The 26,130-nt window shown below is 43.4% G+C and overlaps 1 protein-coding gene across 1 annotated transcript; it reads left to right on the top strand.

Annotated features, from left to right (window-relative positions):
- The first annotated feature begins 1,392 nt into the window (after nt 1-1,392).
- Nucleotides 1,393-24,276, top strand: KNG1 (kininogen 1). The gene is made up of 10 exons (XM_034781185.1): nt 1,393-1,661; nt 4,875-4,985; nt 5,532-5,616; nt 10,166-10,338; nt 12,093-12,200; nt 14,119-14,200; nt 16,391-16,548; nt 19,082-19,189; nt 20,310-20,393; nt 22,794-24,276. Exons 1-10 carry the CDS (start codon nt 1,467-1,469, stop codon nt 23,679-23,681), a joined length of 1,992 nt encoding a protein of 663 aa, XP_034637076.1. The 5' UTR covers nt 1,393-1,466; the 3' UTR covers nt 23,682-24,276.
- Nucleotides 24,277-26,130: the final 1,854 nt, after the last annotated feature.

The following is a 26,130-nucleotide window of genomic DNA, read 5'->3' as shown; positions in this document are numbered from 1 at the left end:
TCACTCGCAAGTTCCAACACTGCCACGGACGGTAAGAAGGAACTGAAGGGAGGTTGGGCTGGCAGGGTACTATATACAGTGCCATAAGGGCGCCACTCTACGGGGCTCCTCTGCCGTCCTGACGAGAGATGCTAAGGGGAAAAGTTTCCGACATCCATGCACTCAGCGCGCACACACCTAATTGGAATGGACATGAACAAACACTCGCAGAAGAACTAAAGGTTCCAGTCCTGCTGATGACCCAAGCGGATGTAATTATGATACCACATGATGGACTTTCTCTTTTTTCAGTTTGCTTTTTTTTAAACCTAGGAAATTACAACAAAAAAACTAAGTTAAAAAACCATTAGGTTGAGTAAGTCACTTCACTTCTCTGTGCCTCATTTTCAGCATATGCTTAATAAGGCTTATCTAGTGCACCAGAGAGTTGTGAGGACTGATTTGTTTATGGCCCAGACGCAGGATCCACAGGGTTGCAAGCGTCGGCACTGGCAGTTCCAATTGCAAGACAAGTGTCAATGATTGTAAAGCGCGTTTTAAATGTTAAGTGTTATTAGTCAGTTATGCACATTTGTGCAGAGTAATTTTTGATACATGGGCTGATTTCCTAGCAGGGCCGGCTCTACCATTTTTGCCGCCCCAAGCAAAAAAAAAAAAAAGCCGCTCGGACTGCCGAAGCAAAAAAAATGGCACATGGACGGAATGCCGCCCCTTAGCATGTGCCACCCCAGGCACATGATTCCCCTGCTGGTGCCTGGAGCCAGCCCTGCTTCTTAGAAGTCTTGCACCTTATTAGTAAACAGATCCCTGAAGATCACAGTGCTGCTGTCCAGAACCAGCACTTCTTGTCTCTGGGACATGACATGACCTTTTGGGTGTTTTTATAAGCCTTATGTAATAATTCATTCAGAGTGGGAGTTTTTATGTCAAAAAGTAACCAGGAGCGAGAGGACTACTAAATGTTCTGAGACTTTTGTGCTGCTGATGCTGGGGATTCGGGGGCGGGATAGCTCAGCAGTTTGAGCATTAGTCTTCTAAACTCAAGGTTGAGAGTTCAATCCTTGAGGGGGCCCTTTAGGGATCTGGGGCAAAAATCTGTCTGGGTATTGATCCTGCTTTGAGCAGAGGGTTAGACTAGATGACCTCCTGAGGTCCCTTCCAATTCTATGATCTAACCCTCTGACTCTAATGTGCAGAGGCGTATCCTGTTATCTTGATGGCAGGTGGACAACCTTGGTGTCATTAAAGTGACTGCACAAAGTTTGTTTGGATAAACCCAGAGGGTTGTTTGCTAGGCAAACAGGATATGATGAGAGTCCACCAACCCCATTTGCCCACTTACTCTGTTTACTGACCAGCTGCTTCTGAAAAAAAACCAAGAGGTTATTAAATCCCTACCAGGGGTTCCCTTTTCATTTGTATTTGGAAGAGTCCCCCGATTTCAGAGGGGGCTTCTTTGTCCAGTTATGAAACTTTCCACTGTGCTAGTTCTCTGCTGCAGTTTTTTCTCTAGCAGAGCCAAGCCTCTTGCAACCCAGGATGCAGACTGTGATGACCCTAATGTCTTTGAAGCTGTGGACATAGCACTGAAAAAATATAATGGAGACAAAACAGATGGCAACCAGTTTGCTCTGTACATGGTGATGGAAGCCAAGAGAATAGTAAGTAAACTTTGCAAAAAGCATCTTTGAATTTTTTTTTTTTTTTACTTATGGCCAGATTCTGCCCATCTCCCTCACGTGGAATCGCACCTTGGTCTACATGATGTCCCAATGAAATCAAAGGAACTGGTTGCAGAGTAAGGTACTAATCGTCATGAAAAAGGGTAACAGAATCTGGTTCTGTGTCGTTCTCCTGTTCCTTAATAATACTGAGCCTTTACTCACACTAGTAAGCAGTTCCTGTCAGTGGGATTACTCCTACCAGGAAATGCTCACTGAGGTGAGTAAAGGGTTCAAAATCTGGCCCTATGAAAAAACGTTAAATTCTTGTAATTAGGTCGAGGAAAGTACTAAAAGATCTGTGAGTAAAGTAGCTCCATTGAAATCAAGGGGGATACTCAAGGAGTAACGAACTACTCAACATGAGAAATGGCATCAGAATCTGGCCCTGTGTTTGCACTATATGGCAGGGTCTCTCAAGTGCCTTCGCTTGCAGTACTAAGGGGTCAATAGGTTGCAGGACTAAGTAAGGAAACCTGGTTTCTTTTCACAACTATACCACTGACCCAACATTGTCACCTTACCAAGTCACTATGTGGGGATACTAACATTTACCCATTGGGAGAGGGATAGCTCAGTGCTTTGAGCATTGGCCTGCTAAACCTAAGGTTGTGAGTTTAATTCTTGAGGGGGCCACTTAGGGATCTGGGGCAGAACTCAGTATTTGGTCCTGCTAGTTAAGGCAGGGGGCTAGACTCAATGAATTTTTTTGGGTCCCTTCCAGTTCTATAAGATAGGTATATCTCCATATATAGGGAGGAATCTTTGAGGTCTCCAACAGAAGCATACTTATTATTAAAAGAAACTTGATGTGATCTTGTCTTGAAAAAAGCTGGTTGCAATGTGGAAAATATAGTTGCAAATAACTGATTTGACAAATGATAGAAACATTTTGAATCATTTGTGAATATTATGATGGTCTCTAGTCCTGAGTCACATATCTACCTAAAACATCAGTCAGTTTCTTGCTCCTATATGGTGACAAGTCTAACAAAAGAGTATTTACTCCTGAGAACCACACAATGATGATGTTGCTATAAGGATAATGATAAGCACTATTTTACTTGGGAACAACATTAATGACTTTCTACTGCATTGGATTTTAAAATGTAGATAATCAGAAACAATATATTAATAAGAATATTTAGCACTCAAAGATCTCAAAGCACTTTACCCAGATAAGAAACTGAGCTTGGAGAGGTGAAGTGTCTTGCTCAAGGTCATACAGTAAGCCAGTGTTATAGGTGGTACTGGAACCCACATCTCCTGACATCTAGACCCCCTTTCTCTAACCACTAGATGACATTGTCTTTTCTGGAAACAAAGTAAAAAATATTTCCTGTGTTTTCTAGACTTGCTATGAATCAGTTCATGCTAGAGAAAGGTGGGTGGAGGCACTTGAAGAGACTCCCAGAGCACAGTATCAAATACTAAAGTCCCACTTATGCAAACACTGCATTTGTTAATGTTAAGCACATAAGTCCAATCATCTTCAATTAGACTACTCACATGTTTAATGTTAAGCACATGCATACGTCCTTGCAGAATAAGAGCCTTAATGACACCTCATTCCTTTCTAGTCTTCTGGTAATACACATTGTTAATATTCATAACAGTCTATGCTGGACATTTTAATTTTAATATATACGTGTTTATTGCAGTCACTCTTTGCCTTTCCTTATCTAGACACACTGATTTAATTTTACAGAAGCTCTGAAGTGAAAATGACGTGTTGCTTTGAATTTCTGATCCGTCTACGTTGGGGGGAGAGAAAAGGAGGAGCAAGAGGGAGGATTGCCAAAGCCCACAAGAGAGATTTGATCTGTTCTTAATTCTTCTTCTAAATATAGTCTAGATTTCTCTTATCACCAGTCTTGCAGTGCTGCAGTCATCAAGTAAATGGCTTATTAGTACACGTTCATGAACATTAATTGTTGATAAGATAATTAAACATAAAGGCTAGCTAGTGGAAGATTGAGCCTGCCCTGATAAAAGACATAGCTAGTGGCAATAATAATGAAATAAAATAACAAACAATGTACCATACGGCGCCAGCCCTTTCTCTCATTTACAGCCGTTACTCGCTGAAGTAAAGTTATTCCACATTTACACCAATGTAACAGAGAGCAGAATTGGGCCCATTATAGCTCCTCAGCTGGTATAAATTGGCATAGCTCCATTAAAGTCAATGACTCAAGCTGAGGATTCAGCCCATTGTGTTTTTTTCATCCTGCTTTACAGCCTGTGGAAATTATTTCATGCACCACTGAGCTGGAGCGACTATTTTGTGCACAACAGGAAGTGAGAAAGAACACTGGGCCAAATTCTGCGCTCAATAACACCAGTGTAAATCCATCATAATTCCACTAAAATCAACTAGACTTTAACTGAGTTAACTGTGGTATAATGAAGACAATAATCCTCTTGCTATATCCAATTGAAACTGCAGGGAGAGTTTAATTCTGCTGAATGTAATTCCCCATGTTCAAATTTGGCCAAGAACAGAAGTTAATATAATAACTCATCTTTTATTATTAAATGCCACAGGATTCCTAGTGACTATGAGCAGTATTGGGCCCGTTATAGCTCCAAGAACTGCAGTGCCTTTTGATGCCACCTGAGGGCATTGATTCACTATTGAATTTGGAGGGTAGGAGGAAGTGCCTCCTACTGAATTACCAACACCACATTAGCAGCATCTCAAGTATTTTCTCAGAAGGATCCCATCCTTCTACTGACCAGCCCCAACTATAATTAATAAAGGCTGACACAAGCACAATCCAATATGGTAGAGCTGCAGACCACCTAAGCAGCAGCTCATATTTGTTGAATCAGAGAGCATTTGAAATACTAGGATATAAAGGAGTTGAAAACATGACTGCTTTCTTGCACTATTTTTTCATCCTAGAGACAGTACGTGGAACAACCTAGGCAGTGGCTAAATAGAACAAATGATATAATTAGATATGTTAATTACTGAGTCAGAAAGATTTTGGAGATCTGCTCAATGGCGACATTAGCTAATTTAAAGCACACTTTATCATTCCTTGCTCTACACAGTACAGTATGAAAGCCCTTTGAAACCCTTATCCCCTCCAATGACTTGCTGTCTTATCACTATGCAAATGATGACTTGCATCTTGTTTTCTCCAGGCAGGCCCTGGAAAACAGTTCTTTGTGATGTACCGAATAAGAGAGAGCTCTTGTGCTGTTGGGGGAGATAAACTCTGGCAAGATTGTGATTACAGAGCATCTGCAGAAGCTGTAAGTGGCTGCCTTCTTTTAAAAAACTCTATATACGGAAGTAGCAATGTAACCAGCAAGATACCAGACTCTTGGGGATAGAGAGCACTTCTGCTATAAGTGACTCTGAAAATGGTATTGCGGGATTCCATATTTATTGCATCTCAGTGGAGTTGCAGAGGAAATGTGCTTTGTTTACAAGTAAAATGATGCAGCCTGATTCTCCTCTCACTTATTCCTCACTGATAGCCATTCAAACCCAACCTGGTGTCTGACAGTCAAGCTGGGCAATCCCTTCTTGCATGCTATCACAGCAAGTAAGGTCCTGCAGGCCAAGTTATGCCCTCATTCACAAGTGTATAACGCTTGTTGCTGTCAATGGGATTGCACAGGTGTAAATGCTATCAGTTTGTATTCTTTTTGTCCACTAAACATTGGTTACACTTCCCAGTTGTGTTTTATTATTGCAATAAACTACCACAGGAGCATTTCACAGCATAAATATGGTGCTAACTGCATTTCTGCATCAGGTGGCTTAAAGACAAATGGTGTCATCTATGTTTGTAGGAATCAGGCGAATGTACAGCTCAAGTTTATGTTGACGAGACTGAGAAAATCATTAACGTTACACAAGAATGCAGAATTATCCCAGGTATGTAACTGCTCAGAGTGGCATTATAGAGTTGTATTGAATAAAAAGAACAACTACAAATTGCAAAAGAACTTTGTTGAGACTTCCAGGTAATTTTAAATCGTTGTTTTCAGTGTTGTTGTAGCTGTGTTGGTCCCAGGATATGAGACAAACAAGGTGAGTGATGTAATATATTTTATTGGACCAACTTCTGTTGGTGGACAGGACAAGCTTTTGAGCTTCGCAGAGCTCTTCCTCAGGTCTAGAGAAGGTCACCAGAGTGACCAAACTAAACACACGCTGGGACAGATTGTTAAGCATAAGGAAGTCACACATTTTGTAGGAGACCACTTAAAAATGAAGCAAACAATTAACACCTCTGCAGTCACAGGGCAATGGAAAGTTAATAGGCATAGGGTGCATTACAAATTGTTGTAATAGGTCATAAATAGGGCCCTACCAAATTCACGTCCATGAAAAACGTGCCACAGACTGTGAAATCTGGTCTCCCTTCGTGAAATCTGGCCTTTTATGTGCTTTTAGCCTCTACTATATAGATTTCTCTGGGGGAGACTAGCGTTTCTCAAATTGGGGGTCCTGACCTAAAAGGGAATTGCAGGGAAGTGGCAAGGTTATTTTAGGGGGGTCACTGCATTGCCACCCTTACTTATGCACTGCGAGCTGGGCGGCTGGAGAGCTGCTGACCGAGGGCCCAGCTCTGAAGGTAGCAGTGCAGGAGGAGGTGTGGCAGTACCATACCATGCCATCTTTACTTCTGCGCTGCTGCTGGCGGTGGCTGTGCCTTCAAAGTTGGGCTCCCGGCCAGCAGCTGTTGCTCTCTGGCCATCCAGCTCTGAAGGCACCTCCGCCACCAGCAGCAGCGCAGAAGTAAAGGTAGCAGTATCACAACCCCCTCTACAATAATCTTGTGATCTCCCTCCCCCCCCCCCACAACTCCTTTTTGGGTCAGTACCCCTGCAATTACACACCGTGAAATGTAATATTTAAATATCTGAAAACATGAAATTTATGATTTTTTAAATCCTATGACCATGAAATTGACCAAAATGGACTGTGAATTTCGTAGGGCCCTCGTCATGAAACCAGCATCTCTGTTCAGTTCAGACTTCTTAGTGTCCAACAGAGTTATGAATTTAAGTTCTCAGGCTCGTCTTTTGGAGGTGTTGTGCATGTTTCCTTTGAGGATGAGGACTGATAGGTCAGCTGTGGAGTGATTGCTTTGTGAAAAATGTTTGCCTATGCGTGATAAGGTGTTTTTGTCTTTTATCATTTTTCTGTGTGAGTTCATTCAAGAGCATCCTGATTGTCTGGTTTCATCCACATAGTAGTTGTTGGGGCATTTGATGCACTGGATGAGATGCACCACATGTTGTGATAGGCAGATGAAGGACCCATGGATCTTGAAAGGTGTGTTGTGAGGGTACTGACCAACATAACCATGGAGATATGTCTGTAGGTTTTCCATCTGTTGTTCTAGAAGGGTCTGGTGCTGCCTTGAGTTGAGATGTCCTGGTCTGTGGGGAGGTTGCTTCTAATGATGAGTTTGGGGGTTCTTTGAAGGCCAGAAGAGGTGGTTCAGGAAAGATTTCTTTCTTCCATCAAATATGGGTTGTAATTGTTTGATGATAATCCATATGGGTTCTAGTGTCTGGTAGTAGGGGTAACAACTGAAGGTATGCAATTAGTGGGCGTTTTTTTTTCTGTTCTCCCAAAGTATTCAGGTGACCTATTCCATGATGCAATCTACTTCTCTGGCTGAGTGTCCTTGTTTAGTGAAAGTGAGGCAAAGTGTGCTCCAAAGACGGCATGCCAGCAGCACGCCTCCAAAGGGAGGTGCGCCACAGCCCGTTCGGGGAAGCTTAGCCTCCCTGGCCACTTATACCTCACTTAAGTGCATTAAGGTGTATGTCCTGAATTTTCTCTTTGGTGCACATTCTCTACTCTCCACTGACATAAGTTGTTCCAAGAAAAGATTTTACCTCACCTATCTTGTTTCTCAGGTAATTTTAAAGGTAGGAGCCTGCATCATTCCATTCATAACCTCACAAATTATTTTCCACAGGCAACTACAGATTAAAAATGAAATTCTACTCCACTTCCTTATGCAAGCACGTGTTGTGCCAATGGAACACTGGAAGATTGCTATTTAAAATACCTATTATCATGTAATGAAAACTAGAGTCATGAGCGGCATGTGACTCCTGCATCTGGGGAGGCTGGGCGTGAGTGCCAGAACCTCCCTAGAAGTGTGGGGGGCCACTGGTACCCGGAGTGTGGTCCCGCCCCCTGCTCCACCCTGAGGCCCACCCCCACTCCGCCCCAGACCCTGCTCATGCTTGGCCCCCTTCCCCGAAAACCCCCACGCACCCGCTGTTCTCACCTCTCTGCTCTGTCCCCCCCGAGGATCCCCCTGCCCATACCTCTCTGCCTCTGGGGGTGAAGAGGCGCGAGCAGCAGGCAGTGGGGCCATGGGGAGGGGGTGAAGAGGCAGGAGAGGTAGGTGGTTGGGCCTCGGGGGAAGCAAAGGAGAAGTGTGAGCGGTGGTTACCTCAGGAAAGAAGTGGAACAGGGACGGGAAGAGGAACAGTGTGGTCGGGACCACAGGAGAAGAGCGGGACGCGGGAGAGGGGTCTTGGAGTGCAGCGTGGACGGGGCCCCGGCCGGGGCATCCTTTCAGAGGCAGCATTCCAAAGACAGCATGCTAGCAGCACACCTCCAAAAGGGAGGTACGCCACATCCTGTTTGGTGAGGCCTAGCCTCCCTGGCCTCTAATACCTGTTGCTCATGACCAGAGTCTGCATGAAGAATGTTTTTAATCCTTTACATTTCAGTCAAATCAAAACTGATTTTCACTGGACCAAGGTACATCTGTGACCTATGGACTGGATATCCCCCAAATTATAAGTCTCTATCCCCATCCCCTGAGGCACAACAGACGTTCAAATAGCCTTGCTATATGGCAAAAATGTATCTTTTTCACTTTCTTCATACTCAACAATTGCTAAACTGGTTTTGCTCAAATTTACTCAGTGTCCATGTTTTACTACCAACTAAATCATATTTTGTTTCAGATACATTTGTAAGGCAATGGTGACATCTAGTTGCCAGGAAGGTTAATAAGCGGGATGTGCATTCCGTGGTTAACTCAAGGAAGGGATGCCTTTGATTTTGTTGTTTTGAAAGCTGAAAATCTACATTTTAATTGAATATATCAGCTGCGCAGTATCAGAGGCACAGATGCAGTTTTGCAAAAAGTGCAGACGTTCTTCATTGCTCGTGGAAAGAGCTAAAATTGTGGGTAAGGCCACAATCACTTTAGAACAGGATACGCAGGATGTTTTTCTGCATTCTGATTTGTGACGGCACACACTGACAATAAGATCAGCTACACTGGTGTACACTAGGAGTAGGTAAATTACTTACAGAGGAGTTACTGCAGATTTACCCTGGTGAGAGCAAAATGTTGTCCAATGAGCCCTACAGGAAGAGCTAAACAATCGGGTCAGTCTGGTGAAGGATTTCACAGCTCAGTCTCTAATGAGTGAGTAATATATTGCTCAGCCTTCACTAGTGGAACTTGTCCTTAAAGAGATATTGGGCCAGTTCCTGGGCTGGTGTAAATTGGCATAGTTCCCACCAGCAGAGGATCTGGCCCTCAGATTTTACTTAAATTCCATAGAGATCTGATATTGTCTCACGTTGATTCTCAAGGTCGCTGAATTATGGAATTAATTTATGCACTGAACTATGAAATTAATTTATGAAAATCCAACCCATGCTTACAAGGCAGGAAAGGGGGTTAATAAGATTAGTGGCAGGGAACAGAATCTGGAGCCTCCTCCTTCCAGATTACCTATTCAAATCCAGCCCAGGTTGGTGGTGCTTGAAAGTTGATTACACCTGGTAAGTGGTTGACAGCCTACGCTGGGGCAGTTCAGACAAGGCATCTGAAGAGTCGCTGGACCTGCATCTGTAGGGGAGATTCGAGTCATGATGGCCCACCTCAAAAGGTGCCAACTGAAATTTTAATGTCAAGTTTTCCATTACAGTGTGGTGTGGAGTACAAGCACATTGAGCATGAACTCTCCGGTAAAAACCACAACCTCCTGGGGAATCTCCCTTTACTGCAGCTGCTGGTTGGGGCTGATGGATGACTTCCTCTCTTGCACAGTTTTAAAGCTGCATGCTGTATTTTCACATTAAAAGTAGAGAAGAGCCGGACACAAAACTTTAGATCCAAAGACTCCTGAACTTGGGTGGGTGTAGGGTTTGGCATCTGAACTCAGATCTGGATCCAGATTTCAAAGGTGCCCATATAACTATATTGAACTGAGCCAAAAAGCCTGGTTCTGAACACCTTGAATATCCTTACCGGGGGGGCTGAAATCTGGATCTGTATTTTGCTGCTCAAGCTCTTCGCCAATCAAAAGAAATGAGGATTCTTCCTTAAACTCTCTCGCTTGTTCACAAAAAAATTGGAAGCTAAACAATCAAAGCTGTGTTACTAAGCAAAAAGCTGAATTTTTTGGTTGGTTTGTTTTTTTTTCAGCTGAAGGAAAGGTGATTCTTTCCCATGCCCCATGTCTTGGATGCTATCATCCCATACCAGGGAACAGCCTACAATTGTTACCCATTTTGAGATATGCTATTCGGCTCTTTAATCATCAGAGTGACCAATCCTCCCTTTTTGAAGTTGGTAAAATAATAAAAGCCTCCAGGCAGGTTTGTATATCAGATTTTTTTCTTTATTTTATAAAAGAAGGTACTTTGGTTCTTTATATCTACCTGTAGTTAGTTCCATTTTACGATAGTAAAATATGTAACATAACACTTTTCACTTCTATAGATGGGGACACTGAGGCACAAAAGGCTAAATGCCTGATTTTCAGTGGTTTTACCCATGGCTTCTGAACTGCTACTGAACATAGTTTGTCCTTGTCTCCAGTTTCAACTAAAACAGTGTCCAGCACTGGTACAGCTGTACACAGCACCAACCTATATGGTCAGCAATTGGTGTATTTTGTGGTTTAGACAAGTCTAAAGAAAGAAAGTGGTTCAGAAAAATAAAAAGCCCACACTCTGCCTGTGAGACAGAAGTGGATTTTGCATTTTGGTCTTCAGTGGGAATTTTGAGCATACAAGGAATGCCTGTTCAAGTCCCCAAAGTTCCATGTCAATTTGTGTTCCATGAAAGGGTTACATATCTGTGCCAGGGACTCAGCTTAGGCATCGGTATGACAGAGCTCTAAGCTATGTTTCTGATTTGATTTTAAGTATTGTATAACTTCACGCAATCTACGTTTACTTTTCCTTTGCATATTTGTATGCATTTATCTTTTTGTGTTGTTGCACACGTCAGTTTGAGCAGCGGTTTAATTTGCTCAAAATATCATGAACCAAATCAATTGTATTAAGAAACCAATTTCCGCCCTTTCTTTGTTAATGGCATCGATCACCTTAGCTGCAAGACACAGCGGCCTACACATTCCTTAATCCAAGGGGGGCTGCAGTGGAGCAGCTGGAGAGGGGATTGCTACACCACCTACGCACTCTAAACAGTCTTCATGTCAGACTAGAATAAATTAAGTAAAGGATTTCATTGGGATGGACTGGGGAAGGAAAATTATGTATTTTTATGTTGATCCAGCATCCCTATCACTTCTGCATATAGGGCCTGATCCAAAATCCATTGAAGTCAATGGGATTAGGTCTGCTGTGCTGTAGAGCGGATAAGGCTACTCTGCTGTTCCATGAGTTGGGAGCAGTAGCCACAAACAGTGAGCTGCATCCTGGCATCCTGGGTCCAGGCTGGGGGATGGATTTTGCCTCTCCCCTTTCAGAACTTCACTTGCATAAAGTCAGAGTATTTGGGATTCATGTGGATTAGGTAAACTGCATCCTTACAGCAGATCTTATTGGAAGTTGCCATTTAACAAACAAGAAAGTGACTAAAATCCTGAACAAGACAGAAGAAAATGCCCAAGGCAGATACAATTCTTAGTAAATAATAATTGCAGCACACCTGATAATAAATGACACCTACAACTCAAAGTTGCATTATTCAGATATTGTTATGCCATATGCTATACTTAGGATCATAGGAATTGCCACACCAGATCAGACCAGTATCCTCTAGTCCAGTAGCCAGTATCAGATACTTCAAAGGAAGATGTAAGAAACCCTGCACTGTGAAGTGGGTGGGGGAGAGGATTGGAATCTGAACCTGGATCTGGTTACAAATTTCACAGCTAGCCCCTTTGACTCAGTTTACCCTTCTGTAAAATGAGAATAATAATTTCCTGCTGCACTGGGCTGTGGTGTGGTTTGATGGGTGCAGAGCAATTTGAAACCCTTGGATGGAAGGCATTACAGTATTACAGGGCAAAGTATTATCATCTTGCTATTTATTTGGTGATTTTATTTAATAGTTTTTCTTTCAAATATATATTGAATTATCTCCTAAATATTTGTTCCAGGTGGTGGCTGGATGGAATTATGCAGTTGAATATGAAGTTGAGGAGACTAATTGCACCAAGAATAATTTTCAGGATTTAAGTCCTGAGTGCAAACCCCTTGTTGGAGGTGTAAGTGGTATTCACGTACAGTTTATCAAAACAGCTTCTTACGTTGGTAATTCATTACTAAGATTCTGATTCAGCAAAGTATTTAAGCATCTGCTTAACTTAAGATATGTCTACACTGCAATTTTATAGCCCCGCAGTCTGAGCCCCACAAGCTCAAGTCAGCTGACACAGGTCAGCCAGGGGTGTTTTATTGCAGTGTAGCCATAACCTTAAAGTCAATGGAATTTAACCACAGGCTTAAAAGTTAAACATGCGCTTAAGTGCCGTGCTCCTTAGGAATGGATTTAAGCACATGTTTAAGTCCTTTGCTGAATCAAAGCCTAAAAAGGCAAATTCTCTTATGCAGCCTGGCCAAGGGAACTGCATTGGGAGAGCAGGAATGTGGAAATTAGAATGCTTCAGGCAGATATTTCTTAGGAAAAGCAAGTTGCTAAATTACTGTTATCTGCACTCCAGTCTATATGGGAAAACTTTTAATGATATGATAAATAAATACACATGCTCCAGCTAGGCTGTGCCATAAGTTACCAGCTGCCTTGGTTATAGGTACATCTTTCAGGAGAATGGTTGAAACAGTCATTCTTTTTCTCCCCAGCTGCGGCTAGTGGTGGCAGAAATTGTCTTGTGGATGGAAAAGAACATGCTACCAAAACTCATATTTCACCAAAAACTAGTTGTTACAAACAAGCGCCTCTGCAGAATACCTTTCCTGTTGCTCATGGGTACCTTGAGAATGCTACCCAATTTTAGAAGTGTTGATGGAAAGGATGAGAAATGACTGCATAGTGAAAGAAGACAGGGCAGGGGCAGGCTATCTGGATTCAATTTCTGGCTCTGACACTGACTTGCTCTTTAACATTCAACAAGTCACTTAACCCGTCTGAGCCTCAGTTTTCCCATCTGTCAAATGGGATATCTGCCTATGTCACATGTATTCAGGAGGGCTACCAGTAATGGCATGTAAGATTGACCCACATATGGCCTGTAAGACTGGGCCTTAGCCATATAATACCTGAACCACTGAACTTAGCTGCCCATTGGTAGGTATTAGCAGGATAAGCAAGTCCCTTCAGCACATTTCCAGTAGTTGTAACCTCACACCAGTACTTCTGAATTGCTCTCTTATGCTGCAAGTTTTACTAGTGTGCACCCCGGAAATTGCTCACAGCAGTATTAGAAAGACTGGCCCCTCAGGGTATGTCTGCACTTCAGTGTAAGCCCAGAGTTCGAACTCAGGCTCAACCCTAACTCCCCTTCTGTCTGACCACAAATCGCACTCACCCAGGCTCCCAGAACCTCATGGGCATGACTCCAGTGGGGCTGCATCTACACAGCAAAGCAATAGGGCTTGAATCTTGGGTCCTGGCTTGACTCAGGCTCAGACCCTCCATGCCTGGGGGGTCCTGGGTCTGAGCCCTGGGTTGTGTGTAGACAGAAGAGGGTAAGGCTTGAGCCTGAGTTCGAACCCTGGTCTTACACGGCAGTGTAGACATACCCCAAGGGTATGATTCTGTAGGTACTAAGCATTCTAACCTCCCATTGACGTTAAAGGGAGTCAAGGGAGTTGTTCAGTACCTTTCAGGACCAAGTCAAAACCGGTCCCATTAATCTTTTATCAATATCTATCTATAAAGGGTTCTTCCGATTTTCTCAGGAGGATTTCCCAAGGTCATCTTTTCTCCTGATCATAAATCACTGAACCTGATTTTGATCTCATTCACACCAGTGTAGATCAGGAGAAAATGCACTGGCGACAATGGAGACCGACCAGTGTACAAGACAACACAAGTAGGTCTCTCATCTCTCTCTGCACGACCCAGCGTTTGTTTGCTGTGAAGGAGGGCATCAGAACATTTACAAATGTGCTTGTTCCGTATTTCTAAGAGAAAATAAAGAGCTTTCCCCCCCCCCAACCCAGCTTGTAGGTACCTGTGAAGCCAAGGCCTACGTGGATCTTAGTGACACACTTGTGGATGTTGCACAGAAATGCAAGTTTCCAGGTATGTGACAACCATCTGTCAATTCAAAAATGTTAACAGTTGGTTACAATTACAAACTGATGAACAATAAAAATGCCAAGAAACTAAAAAAATCATGGAAGGGGAAAAGCTACTCTGCTGGCACAGCAAAACAATAAGGCCTTTTCCCCCCACAATGGAATATTAACAGATAATTTTCTCATTTCCTACAAGTATTGAAAATGCAGGGGAAAGTTCTCTTCTCTGATCTTTACGCTGCCATAAATCTATGACATGTGAAGCTGGCCGCTGAACCCTGAATGGGGATCAGCAGGGTTAAGCTCAAGGTCAAACCCACCATGAAGATCAGCAAGGCAGCTCAGAGAGTATACTTATCCCTCTAAACTTTATTTACAGGTAAAATAAAAACCCCTATTTCTTTCCTCCTCCACCATCACCACTATCATTAGGAGATATCCTTTAAAGAGAAGTCATTATCACATAGTATCTTCAGTAAGCAGTTTTGTCTGTCATGTTTCCAGAAGAACTGTATTTTCCCAGGAGCTCTGATCTACCCCTCCAAGTAGTAGAGCTGCAGAGGGTCTCAATCAGGGGTACACATACCCTGGGGTATGCAGAGGTCTTCCAGGGGGTACGTCATCTCATCTAGATCGAGGTTCTCAAACTTTTTCTTGCTGGAGCCCACCCCAATAGGCTATAAAAACTCCACGGCCCACCTGTGCCACACAACTGGTTTTCTGCCTATAAAAGCCAGGGCTGGCATTAAGGGGTAGCAAGCAGAGCAGTTGCCTGGGGCCCCATGCCACAGGGGCCCCCACGAAGCTACGTTGCTCAGGCTTCAACTTCAGCCCTGTGTGGCAGGGCTCAGGGCCCCGGGCTTCAGCTCCATGTGATGGGGCTTTGGCTTTCAGCCCTCGGCCTCAGTGAGTCTAACGCTGGCCCTGCTTGGCGGACCCCCTGAAACCTGCTCGCGTCCCCCTGGGGGCCCCAGACCTCTGGTTGAGAACCACTGATCTAGATATTTGCCTAGTTTTACAATAAGCTACATTAAAGGCGCTATTATACAGCTCTATGTACTATACACTGAAATGTAAGTACAATAGTTATATTCCAATCCATTTATTTTATAATTATACAGCAAACATGAGAAAGTAAGCAATTTTTCAGTAACTGTGTGCTGTGACACTTGTATTTTTATGTCTGATTTTGTAAGCAAGTTGTTTTTAAGTGAGGTGAAACTGGGCTACGCAAGACAAATCAGACTCCTGCAAGGGGTACAGTAGCCTGGAAAGGTTGAGAACCACCGTTTAAAGAACTTACACAAAGATACAGATATATGAAGAAGGAAAAAAAAGGCATAGAGGAACAATCCCTTTAACATGCACAAATTATTACTCCACATTCACAACTTGATTTTGTATGTACATCACCTCCTTAAATCAAAGAGCCATAGCCACTTTGGCTGGTGCTCTCAGAACCTGTCAACTGGACTCAAGAATTCAACTAGTGCTATCGCTGTTTTTATTTCATGTTACATCACTGTCCTTCATTCGATTCTTAAATTTGATAACTTGGACACTTAGTTTCTTTTCAGGGGTAAATTATCCCACCTACACCTAATTATTACCCAGCACCATACCTCTGACCAGACCATTTTGTTTATTGTCACTTCTTTCTAGTCTTCTGTTAGGACATAGATTGTTACCATTCCAAGATTTTAGATCTGCAGGTACAGGGTCACTACATGTAGCATGTGCTGCTTCCCCACCCATTCATAGACTTGTTTTGCTTCAAGGAATGATTATGTAATTCTTCAAACTACAATCACTCATTGCACTCAGAGATTTCAGGGATGAAAGGAGCCTCCTGTTTCCTCTAGTCCAGCCCATCACCCAAGTTCAGATGTTTCTCCTCTAGCAGTCACTTGCCACCCTCAATTTCTACTCTCATTTCCATGAGGAGCAATGTATTGATCAAATGCACTGTTTGACCCTCGGCGCCTAAATTCTGCTTTATCCTGAACACATCATTGATGTGACAACACAAACAGCTACCAAATCAAGCCCCAAAATATTTTAGGTCCCACCCTAGCAGACTCAAACATAGCCAGGCTTGGCAGAGATAAATTTCTCCCTCAATAGTTTGCCCAAGCCCAATGTACACTGAATCTTTTGTTCCTTAGAATTACTTGAAACCTGATGTTTCTTTCAGATGCATTGACTCCCATTTGTCTTGGCTGTCCAAAGCCCATCCCAATTAACAGTAAAGAACTGGAGGAACCACTGAGGGCTTCCCTGGAGAAGTATAATGAAGAGAGCCATGACGACTTCTATTATAAAGCTGACGTAATAGTACATGCCACAGTGCAGGTTGGGATTCTTCTTTCATTTTCATGTTCAGTTTTATTTAGGACCACCTCTCCATATTTCGTAGAGATGGGCCAAGGATATGGTGATGCCGGGGGTCAGGACTGAATCAAGGTTAAGGTTTGGATTTGGGTTTGAAATCTTGGAAGCTGGTCTATCTGCCTAAGTGTTTATACCACTTTGATCACCAGGGTATCTGAATGCCCATTCTTGAAAATTTCAGCCATTTTAGGATGCAGCCAAAAGGATCCCCAAAAAAATCCATCAACTTATTTTTTATGTCTGATCTGGACCCAAAACAATAGGGCAGGGTTCCGATTAAGGAATCTGGTGTTTGTTACACCCCTCTTCTTTACCAAACCTTTTGGCATCATTTCATACAACATCAGAAATAGAAAAGACCTATGAGTAAGATCATCCAGTCCATCCTCCAGGTAAGCATTCTATACCATATATTCTCTGTTGTCTATCCTACAGTAGTTTTTAAAATCCCAAGCAATGGAGCCTTCACTATTTTCCTGAGGAATCTGTTAACTTACATCCTGAGTAACGCTCCAGAGCAGTGGTGGGCAACCCGTGGCCCATGGGCAGGTAATCTGCTGGCGGACCACAAGACGGTGTTTACATTGACCGTCCACAGGCACGGCCGCCTGCAGCTCCCAGTGGCCACAGTTCGCCGTTCCCGGCCAATGGGAGCTGCGGGAACGAGGGCTGTCAATTAATCGCAGTTAACTCACGCAATTAACTCAAAAAAATTAATTGCGATTTAAAAAATTAATTGAGATTAATCGCACTGTTAAACAATAGAATACCAATTGAAATTTATTACGTTTTTGAATGTTTTTCTACATTTTCAAATATATTGATTTCTATTACAACACAGAATACAAAGGGTACAGTGCTCACTTTATATTATTATTTTTATTAGAAATATTTATCCTGTAAAAATGATAAACAAAAGAAATAGTATTTTTCAGTTCACCTCATACAAGAACTGTAGTGCAAACTCTTTATCGTGAAAGTTTAACTCACTAATGTAGGGGTTTTTTGTTACATAACTGCACTCAAAAACAAAACAATGTAAAACTTTAGAGCCTACAAGTCCACTCAGACCTACTTCAGCCAATCACTCAGACAAACAAGTTTGTTTACATTTACAGGAGATCCTGCTTCTTATTTACAATGTCACCTGAAAGTGAGAACAGGCATTCACATGGCACTTTTGTAGCCGGTGTTGCAAGATATTTACGTGCCAGATGCGTTAAAGATTCGTATGCCTCTTCATGCTTCGGTCACCATTCCAGAGGACATGCTTCCATGCATCAGTCTGCTCTGCTTTGTATGGTTTTCGAGCAGAACCTGTCATCAGCGTGGACGCATGTCCTCTGGGATGGTGGTTGAAGCATGAAGGGACATATGAATCTTTAACACATCTGGCACGTAAATATCTTGCTACGCCGGCTACAACAGTGCCAGGCAAATGCCTGTTCTCACTTTCAGGTGACGTAAACAAGAAGCGGGCAGCATTATCTTCTGCAAATGAAAACAAATTTGTTTGTCTGAGTGATTGGCTGAAGTAGGACTGAGTGGACTTGTAGGCTCTAAAGCAGGGGTGGGCAAACTTTTTGGCCCAAGGGCCACATCTGGGTATGCAAATTGTATGGCAGGCCATGAATGCTCACAAAATTGGGGTTGGGGTGAAGGAGGGGGTGCGGGCTCTGGGGTGGGGCCAGAAATTAGGAGTTCAGGGTGCAGGAGGGGGCTCTGGGCTGGGGCAGGAGGTTGGGGTGCATGGGGTGGGATGACGGCTCCAGCTGGAGCGGGCTCTGGGGTGGGGCTGGGGATGAGATGTTTGGGGTGTAGGAGGGTGCTCCAGGCTGGGACCAAGGGGTTTGGCGTGTGGGAGGATGCTCCGGGCTGGGGCAGGGAATTGGGGCACGGGGGGAGGGGTTAGGGCTCCAGCTGGGGGGTGTAGGCTCTGGGGTGAAGCTGGGGATGAGGGGTTTGGGGTGTAGGAGGATGCTTCATGTTGGAACCGAGGGGTTCGGAGGGCGGGATCAGGATCAGGGCTGGGGCAGGGAGTTGGGGGGCAGGAGGGGCTCAGGGGTGCAGGCTCCGGGCGGCGCTTACCTCAAGCAGCTCTTGGAAGCAGCGGCATGTCTCCCATCCAGCTCCTATGCGGAGCTGTGTCCAGGCAGCTCTGTGCGCTGCCCCATCTGCAGACACCACCCCTGCAGTTCGCATTGGCCACAGTTCCCAGCCAATGGGATCTGTGGACCTCACGTTCTTTTGACCTTTTTGTCTCCTCCAATTTTAGTGCTATGATGATTTTTGAGGGTAGAATGGGAGTAAAGAAGATAGGTCAATTAGAAATGTATACTGATTGTCACTTTTACTGTCAAAGGGTTTTGTTCGTGTGTTCTTACGTATATACCCCTGGTGGGAAGGTGTTCAGTTTTTAGAGCACTGTCTTTTCTGTGAACCTCTTGTAATAAAAGCACATTTAATGAGGAAAATCTTCTTACTGATTTTTCAGGTGGTTGCTGGACAAAATTATAATATAACATTTAGAATTAGGAAGACAAACTGCTCAAAGACAGATGTCAAGAAACTGAATGAAGATTGTGCAGCTACAATAGACGGTGTAAGTGATTGGGATGCTGTAGACCACCAAGTCAGAGGGAAGGCTCCAAATTAATCCAATTGAATTGCACCAGAGATGATCATGTTGTAAAAAAAAAACCCCAAAAAAACAAAAATAACCCCCACCAAACCAGCAACCCAGGTTTGGTGTTTTTATTAGATAACTTCAATTGGCCTTTGCTACCACTAGTCAGCCAGATCAATAAATGCTAGTCATTCCTCAATAAACTGAGGGAGTTTTCTCTCCTAGCATTATCTTTACCTTTATCATTAGCTCTGTGTGTGACCCAAGATATTGCCAAGGACAGCAGAAAGAGTTGCTTTGGTGGAGTCACTCCAACTGCACAATCTGTCTGCTTAATGCAAAGCTAATTGGATAATTTTTTGACCATTTTATGGGTTGTGGATTCAAAAAAGAAAGGGGGGGAGGGTACTACCAGGGTGTGAGCAGGCTGATGTTGCGGGAGTGGAGTGCTCCTATGGCTAGGGGCTGGCACACTTGGGGCAAAGGGAGGTATGCCAGTTGGCTGCTGTTGGGGTCGAACAATGGCTTAGGGCTGCTGGAGGGAGCACTTCTAAGGTTGGGGAAGAGGGCCTGGTCAGGAGGATGATGCTGATGGGACTGTTTGTAGCAGAGTGGTTGTGGGTGGATCTCCCCACCACACACACACACACTTTCTCCCACCTGGAAGAGCTCATTTCTGAGAATTGAAAAATACTATGGCAAGGGGCAGTAAAGTCAGTTCCACCGAGGCACCTAGTAACAACGGCCACTTTTGAAATGTTTGACCTTAACCTCTCTGTACCTCAATTTCCCCATCTTAAATAGCAATAATGACATCAACATTTACCTACCCTCAGGGGTGCGATGAGGATTACCTAGCTAATGCTTATAAAGTACTTTGGAGATGAAAAGTGCTGAGAATTAGCGTTATGAGTTGAACAGATAAGACAGATGGATTCCACAGATATTCACATAAAGCTCCAAATATAATAAGGTCTTTAAAAGGGTCACTAAAATTGTATAGCCTTATTCATACATAAGTCTGTTCCCATGTTTGTGACATATTGTTGTTTTAAGAGCTCATGTTAGCTTTATTTGTTTGTTTGTTTGGTGACAGGAATCTTTGCAATGCACAGCACAAGTTTATGTGACACCCGAGACAAAGACAGTACGCCCTAAGGTTAGCTGCAGCAAAAAGGAGGTACGCATTCTCAATAAATATATTATTTCATTTCAGACTACTTACAACTCTATATGCAAAATCTGTAGTGAGGAAATATTTGTATCCCTTTATCTGTCTCCCAAAACATCCAGTTCTCAGATTAGCTCACGTTTTTATCCTCAGATTAGCTCATATCTTGTATTTTTAAAGAAAGGCAAATGATCACTTTTAATCATCTTAGTAATGTGACCATTCCTCTTGCCCTCTGACCTCAATGATCCAGGCTGAGCTAATGCAATGCATGAGATGAGATGCTGGGCTAAGTAAGGATACATTTACACTGCACTTGGAAGCAAGCCTCGCAGCCCAAGTCACAACATCAAAGCATTGTCTACACAGATATTTTCAATGCAGTAGCAGGAGTCCTGCTAACACAAGTCTGTGGTCCTGGACTGGGAAGCTCATTTCCAGGTGCAGTTTAGACACACACTGAGAAACTGCAGAAGATGCAGAATAAGAGAGCAACATTACCATGAGTATAGAGACTGTTCTGCCTGCCTGATGATTGGTTCTTTGCAGGATCTATCATGCTCAATTCTATGAGATGCTGAGCACCGTCAATCCCCATAGATGTGTATGTTGATTGAGTTTGCAAACNTGTGAGATGCTGAGCACCGTCAATCCCCATAGATGTGTATGTTGATTGAGTTTGCAAACTGGGTTGGACAGGAACCAAACCATGTTGGATATTTGATGTAGAAAGAGCAATAAACTTCTGTGGATCAGCTGAATGGATATTCTTACAAAGGGTGTTCTATATTAGTTTAGACAGGGAGGGCTCCATTCTGGTCACCTGGTATCAAACACAGAAGTTTTGTAGCATAGACATTAACCTATGTTTATTATTCTCTAGTGACCCCAAACAATACAGATCTTCAAACCAGAAACTAAAAATTCAATAAGTAATACTTCACTTAATAAAATAAGCCAGGTCTTTGTTTCGTGCCTGCTTTGAAACTAGACTGAATTGTGCATCACAATCCTTCCTCAGTACGATATTCTGTGCTTATAGCAGAAGCATTTTAGTTCCATAATTCAAAAGTATTGTTCACAGTCTAAGGCCTTGGCTATACTTGCAGCTGTACAGCGCTGTGAGGTAAACCTGTCTTCGTACAGCTGAGTAGGGAAAAGCGCTGCAGTCTGTCCACACTGCCAGCTGCCAGCGCAGTGGTGTGGCCACACTTGCAACATTTGCAGCTGTGTTGGGAGCGGTGCATTATGGGCAGCTATCCCAGCATTCATGTGGCTGCAACGTGCTTTTCAAAACGGGGGGGGAGTGGATTGTGACAGGGAGTGTGGGGGGAGAGAGAGTGCTTTTTGGAGCATGTCAGCTCTCTATTTTGCAAGTTCCGAACTCCCAGCCCCCTGCTCATTCATTTACTCACTCAAAGCAAGCTGAAAACTGTTTGCTTTTCTCTGTGGTACGAGCTTTGAAACAGGCACTTCCGCATTCCTGCAGCCAGTCACAACAATGGAGAGGATTGGCCACTTGACAAGATGATTAGTACAGCGCTGCAAGCGTTTACACTCACACCCGTGAGTCGTAGCCACTCCGCTGCAGCTGTTATTCCTCTCGGGGAGGTGGAGTACCTGCAGCGGTGTACCCAGGGAGATACAGCGCTGTAAGTGCCCTGCCAGTGTGGACAGGGAGTGAGTTACAGCGCTGGGGGAGGTTTACAGCGCTGTAATTTGCAAGTGTAGCCAAGGCCTAAAACCAGGGCCGGCTCCAGGCACCAGCGTAACAAGCAGGTGCTTGGGGCGGCCAAGGGAGAGGGGCGTCACCTGCAGCAATTCGGGGGCACCAAGTCCCCGCCGGCCGCGGCTTTTTTTTTTTTTTTTCCCCAATTGCTGCCGCCGATCGCGGCTTTTTTTTTTTTTGCTTGGGGCAGCAGAAATGCTAGAGCCGGCCATGCCTAAAACCGCTGTATAAAGCGTGTCAGCACTTGTCCTACTGTACTGTACTATTCCATCCTAAAGGTGGCTGGATTTCAGTGATGAGTGAAGTGTTTTCTTTAGCTAGAATCTCTAAAACACTATGAAGTGTTGTTATTATCACCCTTATAGATATACATGGCTATCCAGCTTAGTTCACGAGATCTGTTAACAACATATTTTTGTTAATTGATTCACATTTACACATCATCTGCAATTTGCTAGTTCTCAAATATTTGAAACTAAGGCAGGCAGTCAACAAAGAACCCCCCCACACACACACACCCCGTCTCACCTTCTTTTTAAGCACTATTTTTTAAAAAACTTGGCAAGAGATGTCTACCTTTTACATTGCAACCACAAGCAGAATTGTTTCAAATGGTGTACTATGTGTAAATACTAAAATTATTGCAATATATTTGTCTAATATCTCCTGTTCCTTTTTAGAATCTATTAATGAGAAGGCCTCCAGGCTTTACTCCTTTCCGATCTCTATATGAGGAAGCTGAAACCATTCAACACCTCCCCCAAATTGAAAAGGGACCTAGAGAAGGACAAGCCCCTGCCAGGGGGGCAGGAAAAGATGTTAGGCATGAACCAGCACATGAACAGGGTCACAGACATGACATTGGGTGTGGACCAGAACATGAACATAGACGTGGACATGGACATGATGATGAACATAGGTACAGACATGATACTGGGCATGAACCAGAACATGAAAATAGACGTGGACATGGACATGAGGGTGAACACAGGTGCAGACATGATATTGGGTGTGGACCAGAACATGAACATAAGGATAAACATGGATGTGGGCACGGGCATGGAAAACATAAGGATAAGCAAAAGAAGATAAAGGACAAACATAAACATTCAAAAGATGAGTCTTCTGAAGAATCCCATGAGAAGGTCACTAACCAAAAGGAGACACTGCTAGCTGCAGTAGCTGAAATAACCGAAGGTACACAATCTCATAAGCCTGATCTGGTAGAGCTAGATGTGCTATCTAGTACTCAGCAGTCCGCAGTAGATCCAACAGATGGTTTTATTGAGATCCCTGATCTCCCTGCAGAACCAGACAGCCCTGGAATTATTCCCAATATTCCTTTATTTGATGGGTTGCCAGATCTCCCAGAACCATCTGTCCCAAAGTGTCCAGGAAAGCCATGGAAACCAATCATAAACCTCTCAACTACTACTAACAAACCTAAAGTACTGACAAATGAGGATCTTTTACCACATTCGTCTGAAGACACCACCCCAGTACCAGAAAAAAAAGCACCTACCCCCCAGAGCTCAGGTGATTTTGACCTCTTGGATATTGTACTGTAATTCAAACAATTTATAGTCCATTCTTTTAGGCAACAAACAGAAAATCATAAAAATTATTTTCTTTTGAAATGTATAATATTATAGAGCAGTGGTTCTCATTTTGTTAGCTATGATACTTAAAAGAGTCACCAGCAGTTTTCTGGAGGAATTGAGAGCATGAGCCAATTCTCTGTGCCTGACTCTCTCCTTACACAGGTGTAGATCAGGAGTAACTCCATTACAATCAATGAATTATACTGGCATAGAAAAAGCATAAGTGAGAGGAAAGGCCACTTTTCTCTAGTTTTCTGCAGAAGTGGATTTATTCAGTTACTTGCAACTCATCATCCTCACCTCAGATGCCAGAAGCACACTAAGAACCACTGCACGGATTCCATCGCACCATGTTTGAAACATTGTGGAAACCAGTATAAAGAATTCTGGGAGTCATCTGAGGAAATCCAGTCAAATGAAGCTTGAAAAGAGGGCACAGTATGAAACAGGGTGAGAATCCCTTCCTTAGATGTTTAAAACCATATTTTTCATCTCTGCAGGACTGATAAATGTTTGGAGAATACAAAATAACAAAATAAAAGGAAAATGTATGACTTGTGAATGTCTTTACTCCAATTAACATTTCCGCCAGTACTTCACTTATCAGGTTCCCTTCTTGGAAGAGATGTTAAAGGGCAGCTCAGACAATCCAAGATAAAGAATTCTCACTCATACAGATTCCTACTAGAATAAATTTTCAAAGCTACATTACTATTTTCTGTATATAAAATATTAACTATTCTATATGGAACTGCCACTGCAACTGAGAGACTTTCATGTGGCAGAGGTGCTCAGACACTTTAGGTCTGGTTATAGTAATATAGGTAGGGTCCTACCAAATTCACATCCACGAAAAACACGTCACGGACTGTGAAATCTGGTCTCCCTCTGTGAAATTTGGTCTTTTATATGCTTTTAGCCTATACCATACAGATTTCTCTGGGGAGATTAGTGTTTCTCAAATTGGGGGTCCTGACCCAAAGGGTTGTGAGTTCAATCCTTGAGGGAGCCATTTAGGTATCTGGGGCAAAAATCTGTCTGGAGATTAGTCCTGCTTTCAGCAGGGGGTTGGACTAGATGACCTCCTGAGGTCTCTTCCAACTCTGATATTCTATGATTAATAAGAAAAAGGCAGTTGCAGGGGACTGGTAAGGTTATTTTAGGGAGGTCACGGTATTGCCACCCTTACTTCTGTGCTGCCTTCAGAGCTGGGCAGCCAGAAAGTGGTGGCTGCTGACCAAGAGTCCAGCTCTGAAGGTTGCAGCACAGAAGTAGGGGTGGCAATACCATACCATGCCATCTTTACTTCTGTGCTGCTGCTGGCAATGGCTGTGCCTTCAGAGCTGGGCTCCCAGCCAATAGCTGTCGCTCTCCAGTCGTCCAGCTCTGAAGGCAGCTCCACCACCAGCAGCAGCACAGAAATAAGTGTTGCAGTACTGCAACTCCCCCCCACACACACACACACAATAATCTTGTGACCTCCCTCCCCCAACAACTCCTTTTTGGGTCAGGACCCCTACAATTATACGCTGTGAAATTTCAGATTTAAATATCTGAAATCATGAAATTTATGATTTTTTAAATCCTATGACCATGAAATTAACCAAACTGGACTGTGAATTTCATAGGGCCCTAATTATAGGTGACACAGTCTATACTTAAGGCTGTCTGACACTTTCCACTATAAAATACTGTTTTCTGTTGCTTATAACTCTGCCAAATGTAAATTGTTCAGGCTGATATTTTCCATGCTGGGTGTCTGCCAAAGGCTATTTTTTTTTTTTTTTTTTTACTTATTTTGAAAGTTTCAGCTAAAATGGTTCAGCCATTTTGGAGAACAAGGTTAGAGAAAAATACACTGTTTTGCCCATGTTAAAAAAAAACTATTATAACTGTTTTGCCGAGAAGCTCTAGAACCTCAGTGCTTTGGAACAAAGGCTTAAAAATTGGCAGGGATTGGTTGGGAGGGGTCACGCTGGTGTCAGAGTTGTGTCTTTTGCCATGCCCATGAAAATCCAACCAAATTTGGCCAAGTTATAAGCCACTGAAAAATCGCAGATGGCACATATTCAATAGAGGTTTGTTAGCATTTGGCAACTAAATTCTCTGAAGTTTCCATCCAGACTATTCATGCTCCAGACCAGGTTTTCAGGAGCTGAGCTGGACTTTCCCTACAGTTGTGCCTCCTGGCTGCCTGTGGCACCAGCACCAGAAGTGGTATCAGGGAGAATGTCTCTCCTGTGCTCACAATGTTCCTTCAGCTGACCCCCAAGGAAGAGGACCAGGAAGAAGCACCCTGACTGGAGTACAGGGTATGGGGTGTGTGTGGAAGAGATACAGGATGCAGGGAGAGATGCAGGAGCTTGGTGGGAGGAAAGAGAATAGGAGCTTGGAGAAGAAAGGGTTTAGGAGCTGG

Source organism: Trachemys scripta, chromosome 9, assembly GCF_013100865.1.
Source record: "Trachemys scripta elegans isolate TJP31775 chromosome 9, CAS_Tse_1.0, whole genome shotgun sequence".
In the NCBI taxonomy this organism is placed as follows: Eukaryota; Metazoa; Chordata; order Testudines; family Emydidae; genus Trachemys; species Trachemys scripta.
Note: the sequence above shows the minus strand (reverse complement) of the source record. Positions and strands in the feature narration are given on the sequence as shown.